Raw genomic sequence first — 20,314 nt, 5'->3', positions numbered from 1 at the left:
GAAAATTCAAATCGGAAAGTCCCTTATCAAATGTCAAAATCAAAAGCTTAAACACATCAATCAAATAGAAAACAACTGTCATATTCCTGACTTGGTACAGACATTTCCTTATGTAGAAAATAGTGGATTAAACCTGGTTTTATAGCTAGCTAAACCTCTCACTTGTATGACAGTCGCATAAAATTCCATAATACATGTAACTACAGTGGGGTTCGGTTCTGACCTCTCTTCAAAACTTTTAGAATAATCTGTCATAGAATTGTTCAAAACAGTTGTAGACCAGTTCTCGATAAACTCATTATTATAGATACCAAGATTAAAATTTTGTAAACCAGACTCGCGTTTCGTCTACAAAAGACTCATCAGTAATGCTTGAATAAAAAAACTGTCAGAATTATTCCCAGGGAAGATTTCGAAAAAAATGTACTTTGGTAAGATTGTCAGGATCCGTTCCAGGGTAGAATTGTCCAAATCTGTTCTCGAATATAACTGTCATAATCTATTCTAGAGTAGACCTATCATTATATGTTGTAAGCTAGAACAGTCTGTCAATGACGTAAATTAAAAAGCAGTTCTTTGGTCGTGGTTTAGAACACGGGTAGTTAACTAGCCTTTTCCTCTGTAAGTCATATTTTCAATACGAAGGAATTAATAATAAAAAAATTTAGTCTTGGATGTCTTAGTTCTGTTATATTTCTTTCCAATATTCGATCAAAATTATGTTTATGTGTATACAGTAATGCTTAAGCAGTGAGAAAATATAAATCTTATATTTCCGTTATTATTATCAAAACTATTGGTAATATGTTATTGAAAGACAACTATACATGTGCTAGTCGATGGGCACTTAAGAGGATGTTTATTGCAGGTGAAATATTAGGATTACATTTTATTAGAAATGTTTTTATACCCAACTTATAACATAAAAAGTAAAATCACAAAAATACTGAACTCCGAGGAAAATTCAAAAAGGAAAGTCCCTAATCAAATGGCAAAATCAAAAGATCAAACACATCAAACGAATGGACAACAATTGTTAACCTCACATAATACAATCTAACGTTATGAAACATTATGCCGTGTAGTATTATTTCGTAAATGTTGGCACGGACTTATATATTCAACAATTCTGGAGGTCAAAAACCTGAAAACAATAATAATAGGAATCTAAACATAAAACGAACAACACTAAATGTTTAAACATGAAAATTAAAGTAACAAGAGTGCACACGCTGAAATGTCTCGCCTTCTTTACAAATCATTGATATTATGTTGATAGTCCTAAATATAAAGCTTTTTTACAACTGCCACATAAACTTAACATTAACCAAGTAAACTAAACATTGACCAATGAACCATGAAAATGAGGTCAAGGTCAGAAAAACCATGCAAGGCAGGCATGTACAGCTAACAAATCTTCCATACAACAAATATAGTTGACCTATTGCTTATAGTTTAATAAAAACAGACCAAAACACAAAAACTTAACACTGAGCAATGAACCTTGAAAATGAGGTCAAGGTCAAATAAAACCTGCGTGACTGACATATAGATCATAAAATATTTCCATACACCAAATATAGTTGAACTATTGCATATATAGTATTAGAAAAAAAGACAAAAAATCAAAAACTTAACTTTGACCACTGAACCATGAAAATGAGGTCAAGGTCAGATGACACCTGCCAGTTGGATATGTACACCTTACAGTCCTTCCATACACCGAATAGACTAGACCTATTGCTTATAGTATCTGAGATATGGACTTGACCACCAAAACTTAACCTTGTTCACTGATCAATGAAATGAGGTCGAGGTCAAGTGAAAACTGTCTGATGGGCATGAGGACCTTGCAAGGTACGCACATACCAAATATAGTTATCCTATTACTTATAATAAGAGAGAATTTAACAATACAAAAAATCTTAACTTTTTTTTTTTAGTAGTCACTGAACCATGAAAATGACGTCAAGGACATTGGACATGTGACTGACGGAAACTTCGTAACATGAGGCATCCATATACAAAGTATGAAGCATCCAGATCTTCTACCTTCTAAAATATAAAGCTTTTAAGAAGTTAGCTAACGCCGCCGCCGCCGTAGACGCCGCCGCCGCCGCCGCCGGATCAATATCCCTATGTCGAGCTTTCTGCGACAAAAGTCGCAGGCTCGACAAAAACGAAATTATAGAATATTTTGTTTAAAGTAATATAGAAAAAAGAAAAAGAAAATAGACAAATGCGTATAAAGTAAAACAGAAAACCGAACAAATAAACAAATAAATAAATGAAATACGATAAAAGTTAGATAAAATTAATAAGATACATAGACACAATAGTATTCGTGTTTCTTTTCCAATTTGAGATTTAAGTTCCCTTTTATGACGAACACGTCAATTAAACATGAGTAAACTGTTCGCCAAACGTTTGTCTGTAGTTTCCTCGAAAATTGTTTAAATGCATCTGATATACATGCACTAACATATTTAAATCACTACTAAAAACAAACATACATGTATTATATGAAATCTTCGCAGAGATAAAATATCAATGTTTTTCATTAATTTTTATACAAATTATACAAAAGTAAGAAGATAAAGGTATGATTGGAAATTATACAGATATGAAACCAAAATTTACTGCTGTTTTTTTTTTCTTTTACAAATGCAAAACACGTACCTTATATTTGTAAGCTTGTTCGTTTGTTTAAATTAATGGGAATGTCAAATAAGTATTGAAATCCAATTTTAAAATGAATTCGTCTTTTATCCTTTTATTTTGTAATATAATTTAATATTTGTAATCCAAAATGACAGTTTGTGAAAAATTTGTAATAGAAAACGAAGTATTCAATATCCATAAACATGCAGCCCACATGATACTATCCTCTCTTTTATGTCAACATTGCTGTTTATTTGCCTTGACCTACATGTATTGGTGATTAAAGGGACACTAGCTGTCAAATTCGTGTTCACCGATTTGACTCAAATTCTCATATTTGATTCATAACAATGTAAAACATTTATCCAGATTATAAAAAGTCTAAAATAAACAATTTACAGGGCATGGCTCGATAATATATAGCTTCGGTTCGTGTGTATTTTAGTCTAGACGCCATCTAATTAATTATCGAGTTGACCTCCGAAGACCTCCGATGGTCATATAAGCGATATAAACATAAATATAGATATAAATAAATTTTGAACTCATGCAATTGAATTTTTCTAGGTCTGTTTATTTTCATACTATAGATTAAAAATATATGTTAGTCATCGTTTTTACCTGTATATAATATTTTTGTGGATCGAATCAGTCAATCAAATTATTTACCTTCGTTTCACTTTCATTGTTGACATTCTTATCCTTTAAATAACTTAACACGCACAATTCATGCGTTATCCATTTCTTGCAAAGGGGTAAAATTGAAGTTCGCATGAATACGGATTCAATGAGGTCGAATTATTCACTTGCTTCTTAGCTTATTTTGACAAAATTGAACCAGACTGGCTGCTAAAAGCGAATTATTATTTCACTATTTCAGTTTCATTAATGATTGAACAAAAAAATAATCTTTTAGATTTTTTATATATCTCGTAGCTAGTGTCTCTTTAAGTATATAAAAAGGATATGATGCATAATTGTCGATGAGACACCTTTTCCATATAAAATACTTTATTTCAGAAGTATACATAACTGTAATTTAAGTAATCATTCAAGAAATTTATAGTTGAGTCTGTGTCTGAAATTTAAAGACATCAAAGGAAATGAATATGTCTTTTTTATTTGCATTTTATACCATTTAAAAGTGTAGTAAATGTTGTGCATCCGAAGCGTTTTTATAAATTTTAAATTTACTTGCATCAGGAACGCTCAAATCTTAACATTGAAAGCAAGGGATGTATAAATACGTAGAAATGTAACCAACTGTATAACCAAAATCATCAAAGGTCAACTTTGCCTGAGAGAGTTGGAAATTTAGAAATAACGTCTGAATTCATCAACGGGGAATTTTAGAAATGTCTGTTTTAAGGATGTACACCTCTGAGGAGCCAAACATTTCTAGAATAATTAAACTTTTTTTCTTAACCTGATTTTTGTGTTTATATGACTGTAAAAAAATGATTGGTGAAGAAAAAATCATATGTTGGTGCACTTTTTTTTTGTTACAGCCCGTTGAAAGTACCCAATTTTGATGATTTTCCCATTTTTCATCAATTTTTACCTATTTATGGGCTATTATCGTGAAAAAAATCACAGTTCCACAATTAAACTTTTTTTATACTTTCAATAAAGATGAAGTGGACCAATCTGAACAAATTTAACTTAAAAAAACTATAGGTAGGTATTAATATAAGAAAATTTTATGATATTTTAATGTTTTTTTGTGTCAAATAAACCATGCTGTCAATTTTGTAAATTTGTAATTTTGTCTGTTTATTTTTTAAGAACAAAATGCATATTATTTCAACTTCTTTGTAAGTTATAAATGATTGAAAAAATACAAATCTAAGAAATTTGAAAAGAAAAAAGTAATATGGGATGTACAAGTTTCCGTTAAAATCATTTCTTGTACCCCTCACCCATTTTCTCAAAATGTTCGCTAAAAAGAATGACTTGATTGGTAATAAAATTTGAAAAATTGATTACTAAAAAACTACTCATTGTAAATACACAATTTTTTCACAGAGTTAAGTTTGATTATGACATTTTTTAAATTCATTGATGTTTTCCACTTGTATCACATGTTTTGGAAATAATTCCAGAACGAGATTTCAACCAGACTGTAACGTCAGAAGAATACATCCTCAAAATAAATACACGTAAACAGACAGTGCCCTCCTTTTAGGTAATTGAATCATGCAACAATTCAGAACAGAACACTTTCTGCTTTTACATTACATTTTACACAACCTTAATCTGCATTTACTGCTTATAAGAGTAAAAGTAATAATTTTATCATGTTATATATTCGTTGAATTATTTATTTATGACTCTTAAAATTTCCAGCCTGTAAAAGCATGAATGTTTAATATATATTTGTCAATTTTTCAAGCTGTACACAATCAAAAACAATTTATACGGAAACATTTTCTTTTTCAATTCATTGTAAACTTTAACATGTTTAAGGTGATTTGTCATTGCTATAATGATTATAATTTTCTCTATTATAAACTATGGAACACTAGAAAAAGCCACTAGGGGTAGTGGGGGTATAAGATGTAGGTTAGACAAAAACTATGCAAATATTGATAGGTCAACAATAAACTTTAAAAAAAATGGAGATTAAGATTGGGTCGCATGGAATCCACTTTAAACCACTGGGGATTTAACGCAGGTGCAACGCAACGGAATGGGAAGCAGTTCCTGCTCCGGTATTTGCATCCGTTGTTGTCATTCAATCGTGAACGAGAACATGAAGAATGGGAAAAATAAACATGGTCATATTTGACAGCATGTCCTATAACGGTCAAACAAGTTATATTGACGACCAAACCTATTCCTTAAAGATAACTTCTTCTTTTTTATCTTGGGTTCAGTAGTACCACGTCCTCCTTGCCTCGTTTCTAACATTAGGCCAATAAATATTTATACTTGTGTCTTGCCTCCTTGCTGAAAAATAAGGTAGGTAAGGTATAGCAGACTATACATGCTCATTGTTGAAGGCCGTACGATGACCTATAGTTGTTAATTTCTGTGTCATTTGGTCTCTTGTGAAGAGTTGTCTCATTGGCAATCATACCACATCTTCTTTTTTAATATATACAGGAAAATGTTCTGGAGTTTTAAAGTTCTTTACCAGAAAAGACCATCAAATGTGTTAGGATAGGCATGAATATTAAGGATAGGTAGGGAGAAATGAAAGGGACTGTATATTTTGGGCTTATCAAGTTTCACTTATCAAAGGGTTTTTGCTTGCACAAAACGACAGGTGGCTGTACACAGTAACTGTAAACCGTTCTGGGATACCCGAATTATCTCCCGCTGGTTTCGATGGGTTCGTATTGCTCAGTCTTCTGTTTCATTTTCTGTATAGTGTGTGTGGATGTTGTAAGCCGTTTCGTTTGTATAATTTTCCAGAATTTTGTCCTTCTTTGACAAGACAAGACAATGCTTAATTTACCTCCGACACAAAAGAGGACATCATACAAAAATATACACTACTATGTGAAACAAATAAAACAACATAAATAAAAGCAACAGAGTTCCAATTCCCCCGCGTTGTACATATTCGATCTGTCCAAGGGCAATAACAAAACATTTTTTTTTGTTTTTTAAAACTTTTAAAAAGTATCTTAGAGAGTTGAAGACTTCAGAGCAATTTCCGATATATTCAATATATCTAATATTTCCATTTCATTAAAAATAATTGATCGGCACTTATTTTCGAAATTGTCCGAGACATTGCTGTTATAAACCTTTGATAAGGATTTGATAAAAATTGTACAAGTGAGAGCGCTCACAATGCAATTTTCCATATAATTAATATTTCTATGGGGCATAAATCTTTTAAAAATGATTGATCGGCACTGATTTTCGAACTCCTCCGAGACATAGCTGTTATAAACCTACAATATAAGTTTCATAACAATCTAGCAAGAATTTAGAACATGAGAGCGCTAACACTGCAATTTTCCATGTGATTCGTGTTTCCATACCTCTTAAAAAAATAGTTGAGCGGCACTGATTTTAGAACTCGTCCGAGACATTGCTGATATAAATCAATGATATCAGTTTTATAAAAATCTGGCAAGAATTGTACATATGAGAGCGATAACAAGACAAGACCGGAAGGCAGAAAGGACGGACGGACGCCCGGTATTTCTATACCCCCGCAACGCGTCGCGCGAGGGGGCAATAAAAACTTACAGACAAGTGACATAAAGCACACGGTATAATTGATCGAACAAACTAAGAAGTGAATAAAAATGCATGAAAAATACATTCACTTAGCTTGATTACAATTAATAATACGGTTAGTTACAAAGGAGTTTATATCATATAACCTTCATAGTTGTACATTCATTACAGCAGACGGCATACACAAATAAATGCTAAAATAGATTTCTTAATAATTGATGACGGCATATAGAATATGGAAAGCCAACAGGGTCAAAATTCGTATTACGTAACTTGTCAATTTGTAACTTGTATCTTTGTAATTTCAAAATTCTTACTTCGTAAATTGTCAATTTGTAACTTGTATCTTTGTAATTTCAAAATTCGTACTTCGTAAATTGTTAATTTGTAAGTTGTAACTGTGTGATTTCAAAATTCTTTATTGGTAAATTGATAATTTGTATATTGATGTTTTGTAACTTGTCGATTCGTAAATTGTCAATTTGTATATTGTTGTTTTGTAACTTGTCGATTCGTTAAATGTCGATTTGTAAATTGTCAATTTATATATTGATGTTTTGTAACTTGTCGTTTCGTTAAATGTCGATTCGTAAATTGTCAATTTGTATATATTGATGTTTTGTAACTTGTCGATTCGTTAAATGTCGATTTGTAAACTGTCATTGTTGTATTATGCTAACGATCATTATGACGACAGATGGCACTCGGTTTCTTCTTCGGTAAATCAGTCTTCTGTAAGTAGGAGCACCTCCATATGGAATATATACCCAAGTAATTTAAATCAATTATGTACAGCAAATGCATCTTAAAGAACACAAATAAAATAATAACATTTTTATTTTTATATGGCATATATACAGAAACCAGTTTTATTTTGTTTTCTGAAGACGACAGGTGGCGTATCGTTCGAGAACGGAAACTATATGAAAAATACAACCCAACTTAATAGTTCATTCCCTTCACGTAATCGAGGTTAATGAAATAGTCGTAGATGAGCGGAACATAGCGACTTAATTATTCGGGTAAATAGATATAAGAAGATGTGGTAATAAACAGTATCGTTGTCAATGAGACAATTATCCAACAAATTTCAAATACAGTCGATGTAATCAATTATAGGAAACAATGAGAAAGATCCAATCCATATAGTCGGCTATAAAAGGCTACACCAGTACGTGAAAATCCAGGTAATAAACGGTTTCTATTAATCCTAAAATGCTATTATCGGACTATTTTGATTCTGACTGAGATCTCAGGGGGAAGGGTGACATATATATATAATTTTATATAATGTTGTTTGTGCTGTATTTAGACCCTTTACAACGAAATATGTTTTACATGCACACGTATAAAATTGCGGTTTTTATCCAACGCAATCATAGGTTTGGACGTTGTTTTCAATTTAGACGTGTTTAATGTTATATATATATATATTAACATTCATTTGTACATGCCTACTAAACTTTTCTGGTCAAGAAGCTAAGAAGTTATTGACGGTGCCGAGAGCAGTATCTGAAGCTGTCAACGCTCGGTGTGCGCAATACAGTGTCTTCAAGGAGGTACCACTTGATTACCGTTTTTAAGAAAAATGAGTTGAAATATGGGATTTTGATCGTTAAAATCTCAAAACACTTTGTGTAGTTCTTGATCTGTTTTTCTACAATATTTATTGACTGATAATTGTCAAATCCCTAGGCAGCAATTGTTCTTTTTGGACGAGCTTTTTCTTCTTTTTTTTTAATTTGTCAGGTTCTATAGCAAGAACCAGCCCCTCAACCACCTCGTACAGAAATATTCGCTTATGGCTTACGCGTTTTGTCTGTTTGTCTTTGAAGAGCGTGTTTGAGACGCAACCATCTTCTCTGGATTTGTAGCCTCCTCGTTATAAATCTCGCAGCTTGTCGCTGTATTCTTTCGAGCCTGTTGATGTTCGTAGATGTGGAGGGGTCCCATGTACTATTGTTTCATACTCCAATATTGACAAGTGAAATATATGCTGTTTTCTTGCATTCGGCTGGTTGGCAATATCTCAAATTCCTTATCAGGAATCCTAGTCACGGTTGAGTTTGCATTCTTGGCTACGATAAAAATATGGGTAGTCCATTTTAGGTCCTTGATAAGTTTTTTGGTTCCTTTAGATTGTATTACAAAATATTACATATCTAATCAGTTTTAATATATAGTATACATTAATTAAGTGACTCATTTAAAATAACACTTCATTCAATTTGTTTTGAAAAGTACATGATATAAAACATTTTATCTTCATTACTCAAGAGCCAAATAAATAAAGATTTTTCATCAATTTCATCGCTTTTTGTATTCAAAAATCATTAGATATAAATTACATTCTTTTCCAATATCTTTATTATTATGGCCATGGTGTCAACCCATTTCTCCCATCATACATTTAGTCCAAAATTTGCGGCCCCGAACAATATAAAATGAACTTTCCAGCTCAGTCTTTTATTTCATGTATTTAGTCTAATTTTGACCAGGTCAAATATTAAGAAGAAATTTCCTGCCAAGTGACAGTAATATATTTGGGAAGTTGATAAGTGAGCCCATTCCAGCGACACATCAGTATATACCTAAATACAGGAAGTGACACACCCCTCCCAGGTGTGGTGACCAGTCCGGTAGAAATACATGTTTTTTCGAGGTCACCTCTTTATAACACCGAGTCCCTGGTATATATGCCATATAAACCAAACAATGTTCTTTTATTTGTATATGCTGTACATAATTGATTTATAAAATTACTTAGGTATATACTCCACATGGAAGTGCTCCTACTTATAGGAGGCTTATACACCGAAGAGGAAACCGAGCGCCATCTGTCGTCATAATGATCGTTAGCATAATACAACTATCAGAAAGACAATTAACAAATCGACATATAACGAATCGACAAGTTACAAATGTACAAAACATCAACATACAAATTGACAATTTACAAATCAACATTTAACGAATCGACAAGTTACAAAACATCAATATAAAAATCGACAAGTTACAAAACAAAAATATACAAATTGACAATTTACGAATCGACAAGTTACAAAACATCAATATACAAGTTGACAATTTACCAATAAAGAATTTTGAAATCACACAGTTACAACTTACAATTTAACAATTTATGAATTACGAATTTTCAAATTACAAAGATACAAGTTACAAATTGACAATTTACGAAGTAAGAATTTTGAAATTACAAAGAGACAAGTTACAAATTGACAAGTTACGAAACAAGAATTTTGACCCCGTTGGCTTTCCATAATAGAAAGCATTCCTTTCATCTTATTTTAGTTAGATGAGTTATGTAATATTGTGGCATGTGTTTGCGTCACATTTTTCGATGTAATTTAAAATTACATTTCATATATGCATTTGATACGGTGCATTTATTACAATGATCCAATTTTAATGGTTTTTAATATGAAAACTCTATAGATTTTGAATTTTAAACCATTAAAAACTTGTTTATCAATTTATGAAACTTCTTCACGATTAATGTACTTGTCAGCAAAAAAATAAAACCAAATTTGACTGGTATATATCTTCTTCATACATACTTCGAAACGACAATTCAACATCATTCAATTAAATTTAGAGTGAGGGAACTGAAGGAACTATCTGAAAACAGTTTTAAATTTACAAATGTTGATTTACTTTCAATTTGTATATTATTTTTACCAGGCTTCAACTTATGAAGTAAAATATATCTTAAATCTATCTGTCATGCCAAAAAAACTCATCAAAGAATCTAGGCTAAATATACTTTTATAGATAACGGATACCAAAATAATTGTTTGTAAAATTATAGGATTCACATAATGATTTATTAGTGTCTGCGTAGTATAAGAACTAGCGACAAAATATCACATGCATGTTATATACATAATCAGGGCAGATATTAAGGACGTTTGCTCCTCTGTTTCAAAATAACAAGCTTTTTAAAAAACTGTTATAAATTGATAGTATATAAATAACGGAACTTAAAAAGCAGAACAAAATGAGGGGTCAGTGTCCTTGTTTTTGTAATATAAGCAATTGAAAATTTGGCGGGAAATAATTCTCTCTAGATTTTTCATACATTTAACATTGACAACTTTTTCTTTTCAAGAACTATGAAAGAATAACAAGGATTTTATAAGATTTTCAAACATGGCTTTTTAAACAGTATATAATAAACTTATGAAAAGAAAATTATGAGTTAGCAGACAATTTTTTTTATTGGCATTACATGGATAAAACTAGAGGATTCCAAATATCTGACAAAAAGTCTAAACTTGTTGTATACATAATCAGGGCAGATATGAACATGAGAAAACAAATTGGGAATAATTTAGTAGCATAGGATTATGATTTGATATTTAAAAAAAAATTCATTTAGAAATGTGTACAATGCACCAATGAAGAGAATACAAGACAAAAAGGTGCTTTATTATTAAATTTTTTTTGGATAGAAAAAACTCTACGTTTAAGGTTAATGTACCCTTTTGTTGTTTCAATGCTAAACATATGGAAGGAAATCTTATATAAAAAATCCGCAGCCTTTCCCCTTGCACTTCTATATTTGACAATTCGGTGCTTATAAGATAGAGGGTGCTCTCGACTTTAGTGACTCAATATTTAACAGTTTCCTTTTGATATATGTACAAAATGGCAAGTCACTTTTATTCTGTATTTTCACTGTTTTGATATTGTTGCACTTTGAAAATACAGAATACACAGGCCTACAGAAGGGGTCATCAACCTTAAGTTCAATATAAATTAAATAAAAACAATATTCGTACAGTGTAGGAAAATATAAAATGTATTTGTAGTTGCTACGAAACAGAAAAAAGCTCGGCAAGCCTCGCTTTTCTCTCTGTTTCTAAAGCTCGTAAAATAAATTTTATATTTCATACACTGTGCGAATATTGTATATGTAACAGCACAGCATAAGAACAAACAATAAACATTGACTTGTGACTTTTGGTTGCCCCTTTGTATACTCCCCCTCTTTTTGCAATACGTATCTAATACGCACTTAAAGGTCAGCATTTAGGTGACCGTAAGACAACTACACTTTTCTTGTGTTCCTATAACTGAAAACATGTCTAATGGTGCGATCAGGTTTTGTTTGTGCATTGGGGTATATTTAGGGGGTACTTTTAGGGGCTTTAATATAGAACCCTGCGAGATTTTTTAGAATCTTATTTTCAAATGTGAAAAAAGTTAGTGATAGTAGACACATGGGGTCTTCAGTAATGATCATTGGACCATATGGACTACTTCAAGGTTAAAAGGTCAATAATCACTTATTACCTTGACCTTTGACCTTGAACATTAATTTTCAATTCACACAAAAATTTAAATTGAATTTCAATTTACACACAAAAATAAAAACAAAATGGACAGTCTAAAGAATAGAAAATGTTCAACATGATTAAATAAATTAAATGAAATACATGGCTAGTTCCTTAGGGTCACCACCAGCACCTGTCATTTGAAAATGTTCTAGTATTTAGTAAATGGTCCGGCGAGAGCCCCATCCTTAAACCAATTCTTGTTTGTCATGTCAAAATGATTTGAATGATTTGTGGGATTAGTTCCCAGGGGTCACCCCTGCCATTTGATAATGTTGTATTATCTTGTGAATTGTCGAGATCCCCAACCCTGGACCACACATATTCCTGTTTTTGTTGTTTTTATTTTTTATGTCAAAATGATTCGAATAATACATTAAAGCCAAGGGGTCATCCCCACCCCTGTCATATGAGAATGTTCTTATATCTTGTAATTTTTTGATATCTCCACCCCTTAACCATCATATTTTCTGCAAGATGAATTGAATGAATAATAGAGGAGTCCCTAGGGGCTTATACTTATTGGGACTTTGTTCAGGGAACTTCGTAACAGCACCGTGAGCACCCTGTTGCAATCATTTCTTGTTTTGCTTCGTGAGTTTACAAATTTACCTAGACTGGTTCCTGTTCTTCATCTGTTTAACAAGGGTGACTCAGATACACGTAAATTGCAAGGGAGAGAACCAGCTTACAACTTAACTATGATAATAGTATTTAACTCCTCAGGCTTTTCCCTGAAGCTATATATTATAAATCAATGATCTTTTCCTTTGTTCCTTCATCGATTTTCATTTGACCAATGTTTTATCTCAAAATTGAGCACACCGACATACATTTATTTGACCATTATTTTAATTGATTATGCACTACTAATATAAAAGCCATCAGTTAGGGAAATGCTGATTGATAGATAATATCAGGGCTGTCTCTTGGATGATAGCAGAACCGACTCTTTTTAAAAGTTTTGATAGGGACTACTTACTCATTGTCCTTAGGTTTATAACCATGTTTTCACTAACGAAATAAAACATGGCGCAATTTGTAATCGTTTTAGAAAAGAGAAAATATCATTTTTATGCAATACTACATAAGAACATTTTTTAAAATGTCAATTTACCCAACGATGAACAGACATACCAATATATGTTCAATTCTCTTCACCTTCTTGAATGTAAACTGTCATTTAAATATGTGACTGTCAAATTTATATACAATAATTGAATTTATCTAAATCTTATCAAAGAAAAATGTCTAAGTAGATAAAACATTTACCAACACAGATATGTTATGGTCAAACAACACAATGTTTAGTACAGTAATGACATGCTTATAAGCTTGCATATGTGATGAACTCTTATTATTTTCGGAAAATTAATTCTGACTTCAATGGTAAATTCAGATAATTAGAAATTTTAACATATACTGTATCAAGTTGTTTTCTTTTAAATTGTGGCCTTTTATATAAACGTTTGTTTGTACAGGAATTGATACGTCGTCAAACGACACAAATAACATAACATTCAAGGTTGTTAAAGTAAATATTCATCAAATATACAACCAAATTATACGCTTGACATTTCATACTAAAAAGTAGGTGAATAATTCTAATAGATGTAACTGACATTTGTATTTGTGTATTTTGAAAATGATAAGGACGGTTAAATAAAAATGAAAAGGTAAGGCATATAATATAAGTAAAAAAGCGCCAACGTACACAAAGTAGTAAAAGCGCTAATAAATGTGATGTCATGAATCGAGACCGTTATTATCTAAAAGTGTTGTTTATTAACAGGCCGCAAGCTCACGGCAAGTACACCGTCAGCTGATTACAAACCCGGACGCTAGTCAGTAGACAAATATTTTAGTAATTAATGCAGAATTCCTAACTTTCCAATTGTGTAATGATGCAACCGAATAATAGTCCAGTGGGAAATATTGCATGCAAATGATATTTCAATAAGATTTGAAAATATAAAAGTAATAGTCCTCAGGGAGGCATACTTTCTCAGACACAGTTTTTCTTCTGATTTTACGAGCTGACATGTCTTACTCTTAAAAGTCGTGTGCTCAGATCGACCACCGGAAGTCGATGCGAGTACTCTACCACGAGACCGCCGATGTCGTTTATCCAATCTTCAGTATTTGAAATTAAACAAACGAAGGACATCTTGAGGTCGTATGTTTACAACAAATACAAGTAGCAAAGTATAAAAAGATGAAATTGGCAAACGTCAATCTTAGAGGAGAAACTATTAAACAAATATTTCATGAAAAAGAACAATTTGGTTAAAGGACAATATATTTACTTCAGAATATCCGAGTCCGGGTTTGAAATTGACCTAAATAATGCTTAGTTTTCAGAATCAAGTGCTTACTAAAATTATTATTGGCTAAAAAAGAATACTTAAAAGAGCATTTGAAAGTTATAGTTCAATTTCTTGTCAATCATAATTTACTGATAGCTGCTTTTGATGATTTAATTTTACAAGGATTTTACCGTCGAAGTGTATACATGTAATCTCAAACTTTTCAATATTGATCATGATTTTAATAATACATTCTGACTAAATTTTCAGATGCTAGATTATGCAATGATATAGCTTAACATTAAATGGCCTGCTTGCCCATGCAAAGCGTAATAAGTTGAACGTGATGTATAGGCGTTTAAACATTTTAATGAGAACACGATTGGTAGCTTAACAAAAGATTACATGTGATGAATTTGAAAAACGTAAAGATTGCACACGTTAAGCACATTATTGCTTTTCTGCTAGCTCCTAATTGTCAATGAAAATGTATGAGGATCTGGATGGGGTCACCAGAATTGCAAATAATCGGTAATAAGTGTAGAATAAAAGGCAACAAGTATAGAGAATAAAAAAAAAGTTATAAAAAAATACAGAAGAGAAAGAGAGAATAATAGGATGCTGAAATATAAAGAATATTGAATAACAGGGTAAAATTATAAAGAATAGAGTAGAGAAAAAATGGCCTCAAAAAATTAAAAGAATACAAAAATGAAATACCGAACCCACCCCCCCCCCCCCCCCCACCCCCCAAAAAAAACCAGACCCTCATGTATATCTCTCATAAGGCAAACAGCTCGTACGAATGAATTCGAAGCTACAGGATTGATAACGGAATTGGCAAACAGACTATTTGATACATTTGGTTTCTTAAACTCTTTGTCTCGAGCGTACAGTTATTAAAAAACATGTATATTACGTGCTGGTACCAGACGCCTATATACTATATAAACACTACATGAAAAGAAAAGAAAAAGGAATCACCACAAAATATCGGACAGTACAACAATCCATACAAACCAACAACACCCAACTCCTCATAAGTACATATGGACAATCGAGAACAAACAACTCACCATCATGATAATGATGGTACAGATAGCCTTACTTAGTACAGACACACACTATGGTGGGTTACACCAGTTTTCATTCACACATCCCTTTTTTGCCTATCTAGACTGTATGTTGTAAAAGTTTATTACTAGTATGTTCATTGAAGACCTGTTGGTGACCTTCTGCTGTTGTCTGTTCTATGGTCGGGTTGTTGTCTCTTTGACACATTCCCCATTTCCATTCTCAATTTTATTTATTTTTCACCCTGCAAATGAAAAAAAAAAAGGAAATCGCTTATTATCATATGATAAATTACTGACTAATTGAATTACAGTACAATGGATGGCCAAGAGGAACCGACAACGCAAGTTACCGAAGATGATACATCGAAAGTTACCGAAGATAATATTCTACCACAAGTCTACAAAAGGCGTTGGATTATACTTTTTTTGTTTTCATTTGTTTCGTTGACCAACAGCTTCCAATGGTTACATCTGAACATAATAGGAGATGTGTTACTCAACTATTACAATGCCAGTTTGCCAGAGGACAAATTTCAACAGGAGACTGCTCTAGATTGGCTATCTATGGTCTACATGCTAGCGTATATACCGCTAATCTTTCCATTAACATGGCTTCTAGACAAAAAAGGACTTAGGGTTGTGATTATTTGCGGAAGTTTCCTGAATGCAGTTGGCGCTTGGATTAAAGTAGCATGTGTTAGCCCCGATCGTTTTGCGTTATTGATGTTCGGCCAGTCTGTTTGTTCGGTAGCTCAGGTTTTTATACTTGGTATCCCTGCGAGACTTGCAGCAATATGGTTTGGTCCAAACCAAGTATCAACAGCAACATCTTTAGGTGTATTTGGCAACCAGGTATATTATTTAACATTGTTTTGGATTAAGTACTGGGTTCAAGTGGCCTACATGAGAAACAAATCAACAAAGACCATTTCCTCACTTTTCCTATCGTGAACTTTCAATATTCACGTAACATCACCAAGCCAACAGACTAGGGATAATATATCTATAAGAGTATACAATTTGCAGGTGCTTGTGTATCTTTACAGAAAATCTTTGGTAGAGAGTATCTGCTTGCAAGAACAGAACTAAACTAAAGTTTATTATGTCACCTCTTTTAAAGTTTTGTGTATCCTTAATGATATAAAATGTTCGGGAATGGTAAACTGATCATCTCCTCTTGTGGTACCTGTCGTGATGCTCATGGTTAGTATAAAAATCGGTTAATGGTGTTATCATTAAAAAACGACTTACTCTGCAAGTGCTAATGATGAAGAATAAACCGCTGCCTTCTCTATCATCTAAATCCGAATCGAGTTCTTTGTAGGGTATATCTTTAGAGTATGTATATGTTTTTTCTTAAAAGGCAGTGTCGTCATTTTGTAATACTATGTATTCGTCACGCATTATCGCTTTTTCTTGCTCATCAAATCTTACTATTTTTTTTAAAAATTGCCCTGGCTTCATCTGGCAGTAAACACAATTTTAAAGAGTTGTTGTGAAGGATTTTCAATTACGCAGTCACGTCCGATTGGAATTGGGACGTTAAATCTATAATATCTCGTGTAGGAATATCACCATACTTTCTGCATGTTCAAGAATATTTGCAATAGCTCTCTGATGTGATTACGTTGGTGGCATGTTGCAAGGCAAAATCTCTGCCCTCATGCATAGTAAGTTTTTTTTCACTAGTTGCCAGTCTATTTCACTCCCTTTATGCACATTTTCAAAACCTACTTATGATCTTGAATGTACATAAATTGGAATATTTGACATTGTATGTATAGCAATCGACAGTGATTCAAACTATTTTTGAATAATTTAATTTTTGATGTAACACGTCTTCTGATCGGCGGAAAGTTTTTTTGTCTATCAGCTCAGAGACATAATTTTGTATTGTGACCGTGAAGTCATCAACGTTTTTTTCATGATTTACTCCTTAAAAATGGAATTTAGAATCAATTAATTTATAAGGAATGACTGTAATATTTTTTCTGTCTATTCGAAATAATCTAAAAAATGTGGTGCACATTTTTAAATAAGGCGCTACGCGGGTTATTCAGTGTGCACAACATTTTTTATGTTACTTCTCCAAAGACAGAAAAAATATTACTACAGTCATTCCTTAAAGAGTATAAGTACATGAACTTTTTAATATGCAAATTTCTCATGTTTGACTGTGAAGGCTTGCCATTATACGTGTATAACACTGCACTGTTTGATTTGACAGTTATGCTATTTACAATTTTGTATTTAAAATACTGATTTAACAATTTTACCATTGGATATTGGAGTTGGTATTACATTTGTACCTGTATTATCTCACAAAGAATGGAAATTCATGAAAAAGCGTATTCTAAAGAAAATGAATTCAAGAAATATAAAGCAAGGAGATGTGTTATGATTGTCAATGAAAAAACTCTGCAAAAGACCACGTGACAAGGATGAACATGATGAAAATACCTACGGCATTGAGTAAAACCAATACCATAAAGTAAACTATAACAGGCCCTGGCATGAAAAAGTGTATATTGCTTCAATATACATTATGATAAGTATGGATGGATGTTAAAAGAATAATAACAAAAGTGGCCACAGATACCGAAGAGACATTAAATCTCACGAGACCGACTTTCAAATGACAAAAAAAAAAAGAAAAACGACGACAAGAAAATGAATAAAATGCTACATAGAAAACTAATTTTAAGATTAATCACCACCGCGAACCCCTACAAAAAGGCGGGAATGATCTCAGTTGATATTGAAATGGTAAACAATTCTTGCTCTAATTGAGGCACCCGTAGTGTTGCTCATGGAAATTTGAAATTCGATAACACGTCAAACAGCAGGTTATTGTTTTTTTCATTGCCATATTTGTAGATTGGTGCAGCTGTAGGATTTTTACTTCCTCCGCTACTGGTGAAATATAGTCCCGACATAGATCTGGTCAGCAGCCGTTTATATACTTTGTTTTATATTGGCGCTGGCGTCACAACGCTTCTCTTTTTATTGGTTTTAGTTAGTAAGTATATCTAAACATTATTTTCCGTCACTGTTACACAGTCTCTAAACACATCTGAAAATACACTCCATTGTTATTTGTTGTTTAATTGTACATGTGTTTGTGTGTGTTGATATGCCATTGTCGAACATTTACAAGGTTTGTATTAGGCTTTGGATTTTCAAATATTTTGGTATCGAGCATCAGTGAAGAGACATTAATTGTCTAAATGAGCATCTGATGCAGTAAAAGTGGTATCGTTTATATTACTACTACCACTTGGTCGATACCTCTGCTGTTAGTCCCCGAGGGTATCACCAGCCCAGTAGCCAGTACTTCGTTTGGTACTGGCATGAAAACACGGATATTGCTTTGCTTAAAATTTACTGTTATAAAATTTTGGAATCAATTTGAGTTAAGGAATATATCTCCCTCGTGCAAAGCTCTGACTCCTTTTGGATATACACCAGGTCCTTTTGGTTGATCATCTCTTCAATGTTTGTATTAGGTTTTGGATTTTCAATTTTTTGGTCTCGAGCATCACTGAAGAGACATTAATTGTCGAAACGCGCATCTGGTGCAGTGAAATTGTTACCGTTTATATTATTACGAGGACAGGTGAAATAAGGTCATGTGTCCGTCTGAAAAATTATCCAATTTGAATTAAATACAATCGAAGTTTTATAATTGCGCCTTTTATTTTACGTCTATTACATACACAAATGTGTATTCCAAATAGTTGTAAGTGAATGATTGCATTAATAAAAATAAGGTTAATATATAATACAGTATAGGACGGGCAGATAATAACGCATCCAGATGTAACCTTTGTTCTTGACTTGACTGAAAATAAACTGACGTCAACAAATTAACTGCGTATTTTTTTTATAATTAAGTTGCGAAGGAAAACGGCGACTTCCTTTATTAAAGCGTGTGGAATCTTCTGTAAGGCATAAACATGCTAAGGCCGATGTCAATGACGGATTATCTTTTTTTTTATTTGATTCATCAATCAGAATTTCCAGAAAATGCTCGTGATTTCTATAACATTGACTCTGTTGCATTTATACGTCGTTATTATCAACAATGAGGAAATTTATCCTACGGTAACCCCTGAAAAACAATTTTGAAGAAAATAAAAAAGAAAGATATACTAATAAATAATCTGAAAAAAAACTCAACATAATAAAAATGCCTAAGCAGTATAAAAAGTTATAAATACATCCCTAATTAAATCAGTTGATGTATACTATACATATATTTCTTTTGTAGTTTTTAAGAAAGAACCCCCACAACCACCAAGTAGAGCCCAGTTGTTAGCAGTAAGAAATGCTGCCAGTCAACACTACGGTAAATCCCTGCTGAGATTATTAAAAAACAGAGGATTTCTTCTACTGGTATTAACTTATGGTATGTAAACAAATTGGTTTTTCTGTCACTCTTCGAACAGCAAACTTAAAGGTTACACGCCGGTGCTTTACTTTTACTTCCGAACAACTGGATAGAATATATCACAAAAAAAATTATTAAAATATAAGATATGGTAAGCATACTAAAAAGATAACTTTCCATCAGAGATCAAATGACGTAAAAGTAATCAACTGTATGTCATCGTATGGCCTTCCTCAATGAGCAAAATCCTTACCGCATAGCAAGCTATAAAAGGCCTCAACATAACACAAGAAAAACAATTCAATTTTGTCAAAAGCAAGTATGGAT

General features: G+C 32.4%; 2 protein-coding genes across 7 annotated transcripts in view; one reads left to right on the top strand and one right to left on the bottom strand.

Annotated features, from left to right (window-relative positions):
* Nucleotides 1-20,314, bottom strand: part of LOC127724368 (fibrinogen-like protein A) — a 432,225-nt gene that overhangs the window by 226,889 nt on the left and 185,022 nt on the right. The gene's annotated exons all lie outside the window — the stretch shown is intronic.
* Nucleotides 1-20,314, top strand: part of LOC127724364 (feline leukemia virus subgroup C receptor-related protein 2-like) — a 227,425-nt gene that overhangs the window by 195,876 nt on the left and 11,235 nt on the right. For 3 of the 6 annotated variants that reach the window (XM_052231307.1, XM_052231308.1, XM_052231303.1), the window contains exons 2-4: nt 15,909-16,449; nt 18,475-18,616; nt 19,868-20,005. In XM_052231307.1, the coding sequence (XP_052087267.1) occupies nt 15,913-16,449; nt 18,475-18,616; nt 19,868-20,005 (817 nt within the window). In that variant the 5' untranslated portion in view covers nt 15,909-15,912. Of the gene's footprint in view, nt 1-13,760; nt 13,892-15,908; nt 16,450-18,474; nt 18,617-19,867; nt 20,006-20,314 lie in introns of those variants that run through there. The other 3 variants (XM_052231305.1, XM_052231304.1, XM_052231309.1) reach the window with 3 other exon arrangements.

Source organism: Mytilus californianus, unplaced genomic scaffold (genome assembly GCF_021869535.1).
Source record: "Mytilus californianus isolate M0D057914Y unplaced genomic scaffold, xbMytCali1.0.p SCAF_14, whole genome shotgun sequence".
NCBI classification, from domain to species: domain Eukaryota; kingdom Metazoa; phylum Mollusca; class Bivalvia; order Mytilida; family Mytilidae; genus Mytilus; species Mytilus californianus.
Note: the sequence above shows the minus strand (reverse complement) of the source record. Positions and strands in the feature narration are given on the sequence as shown.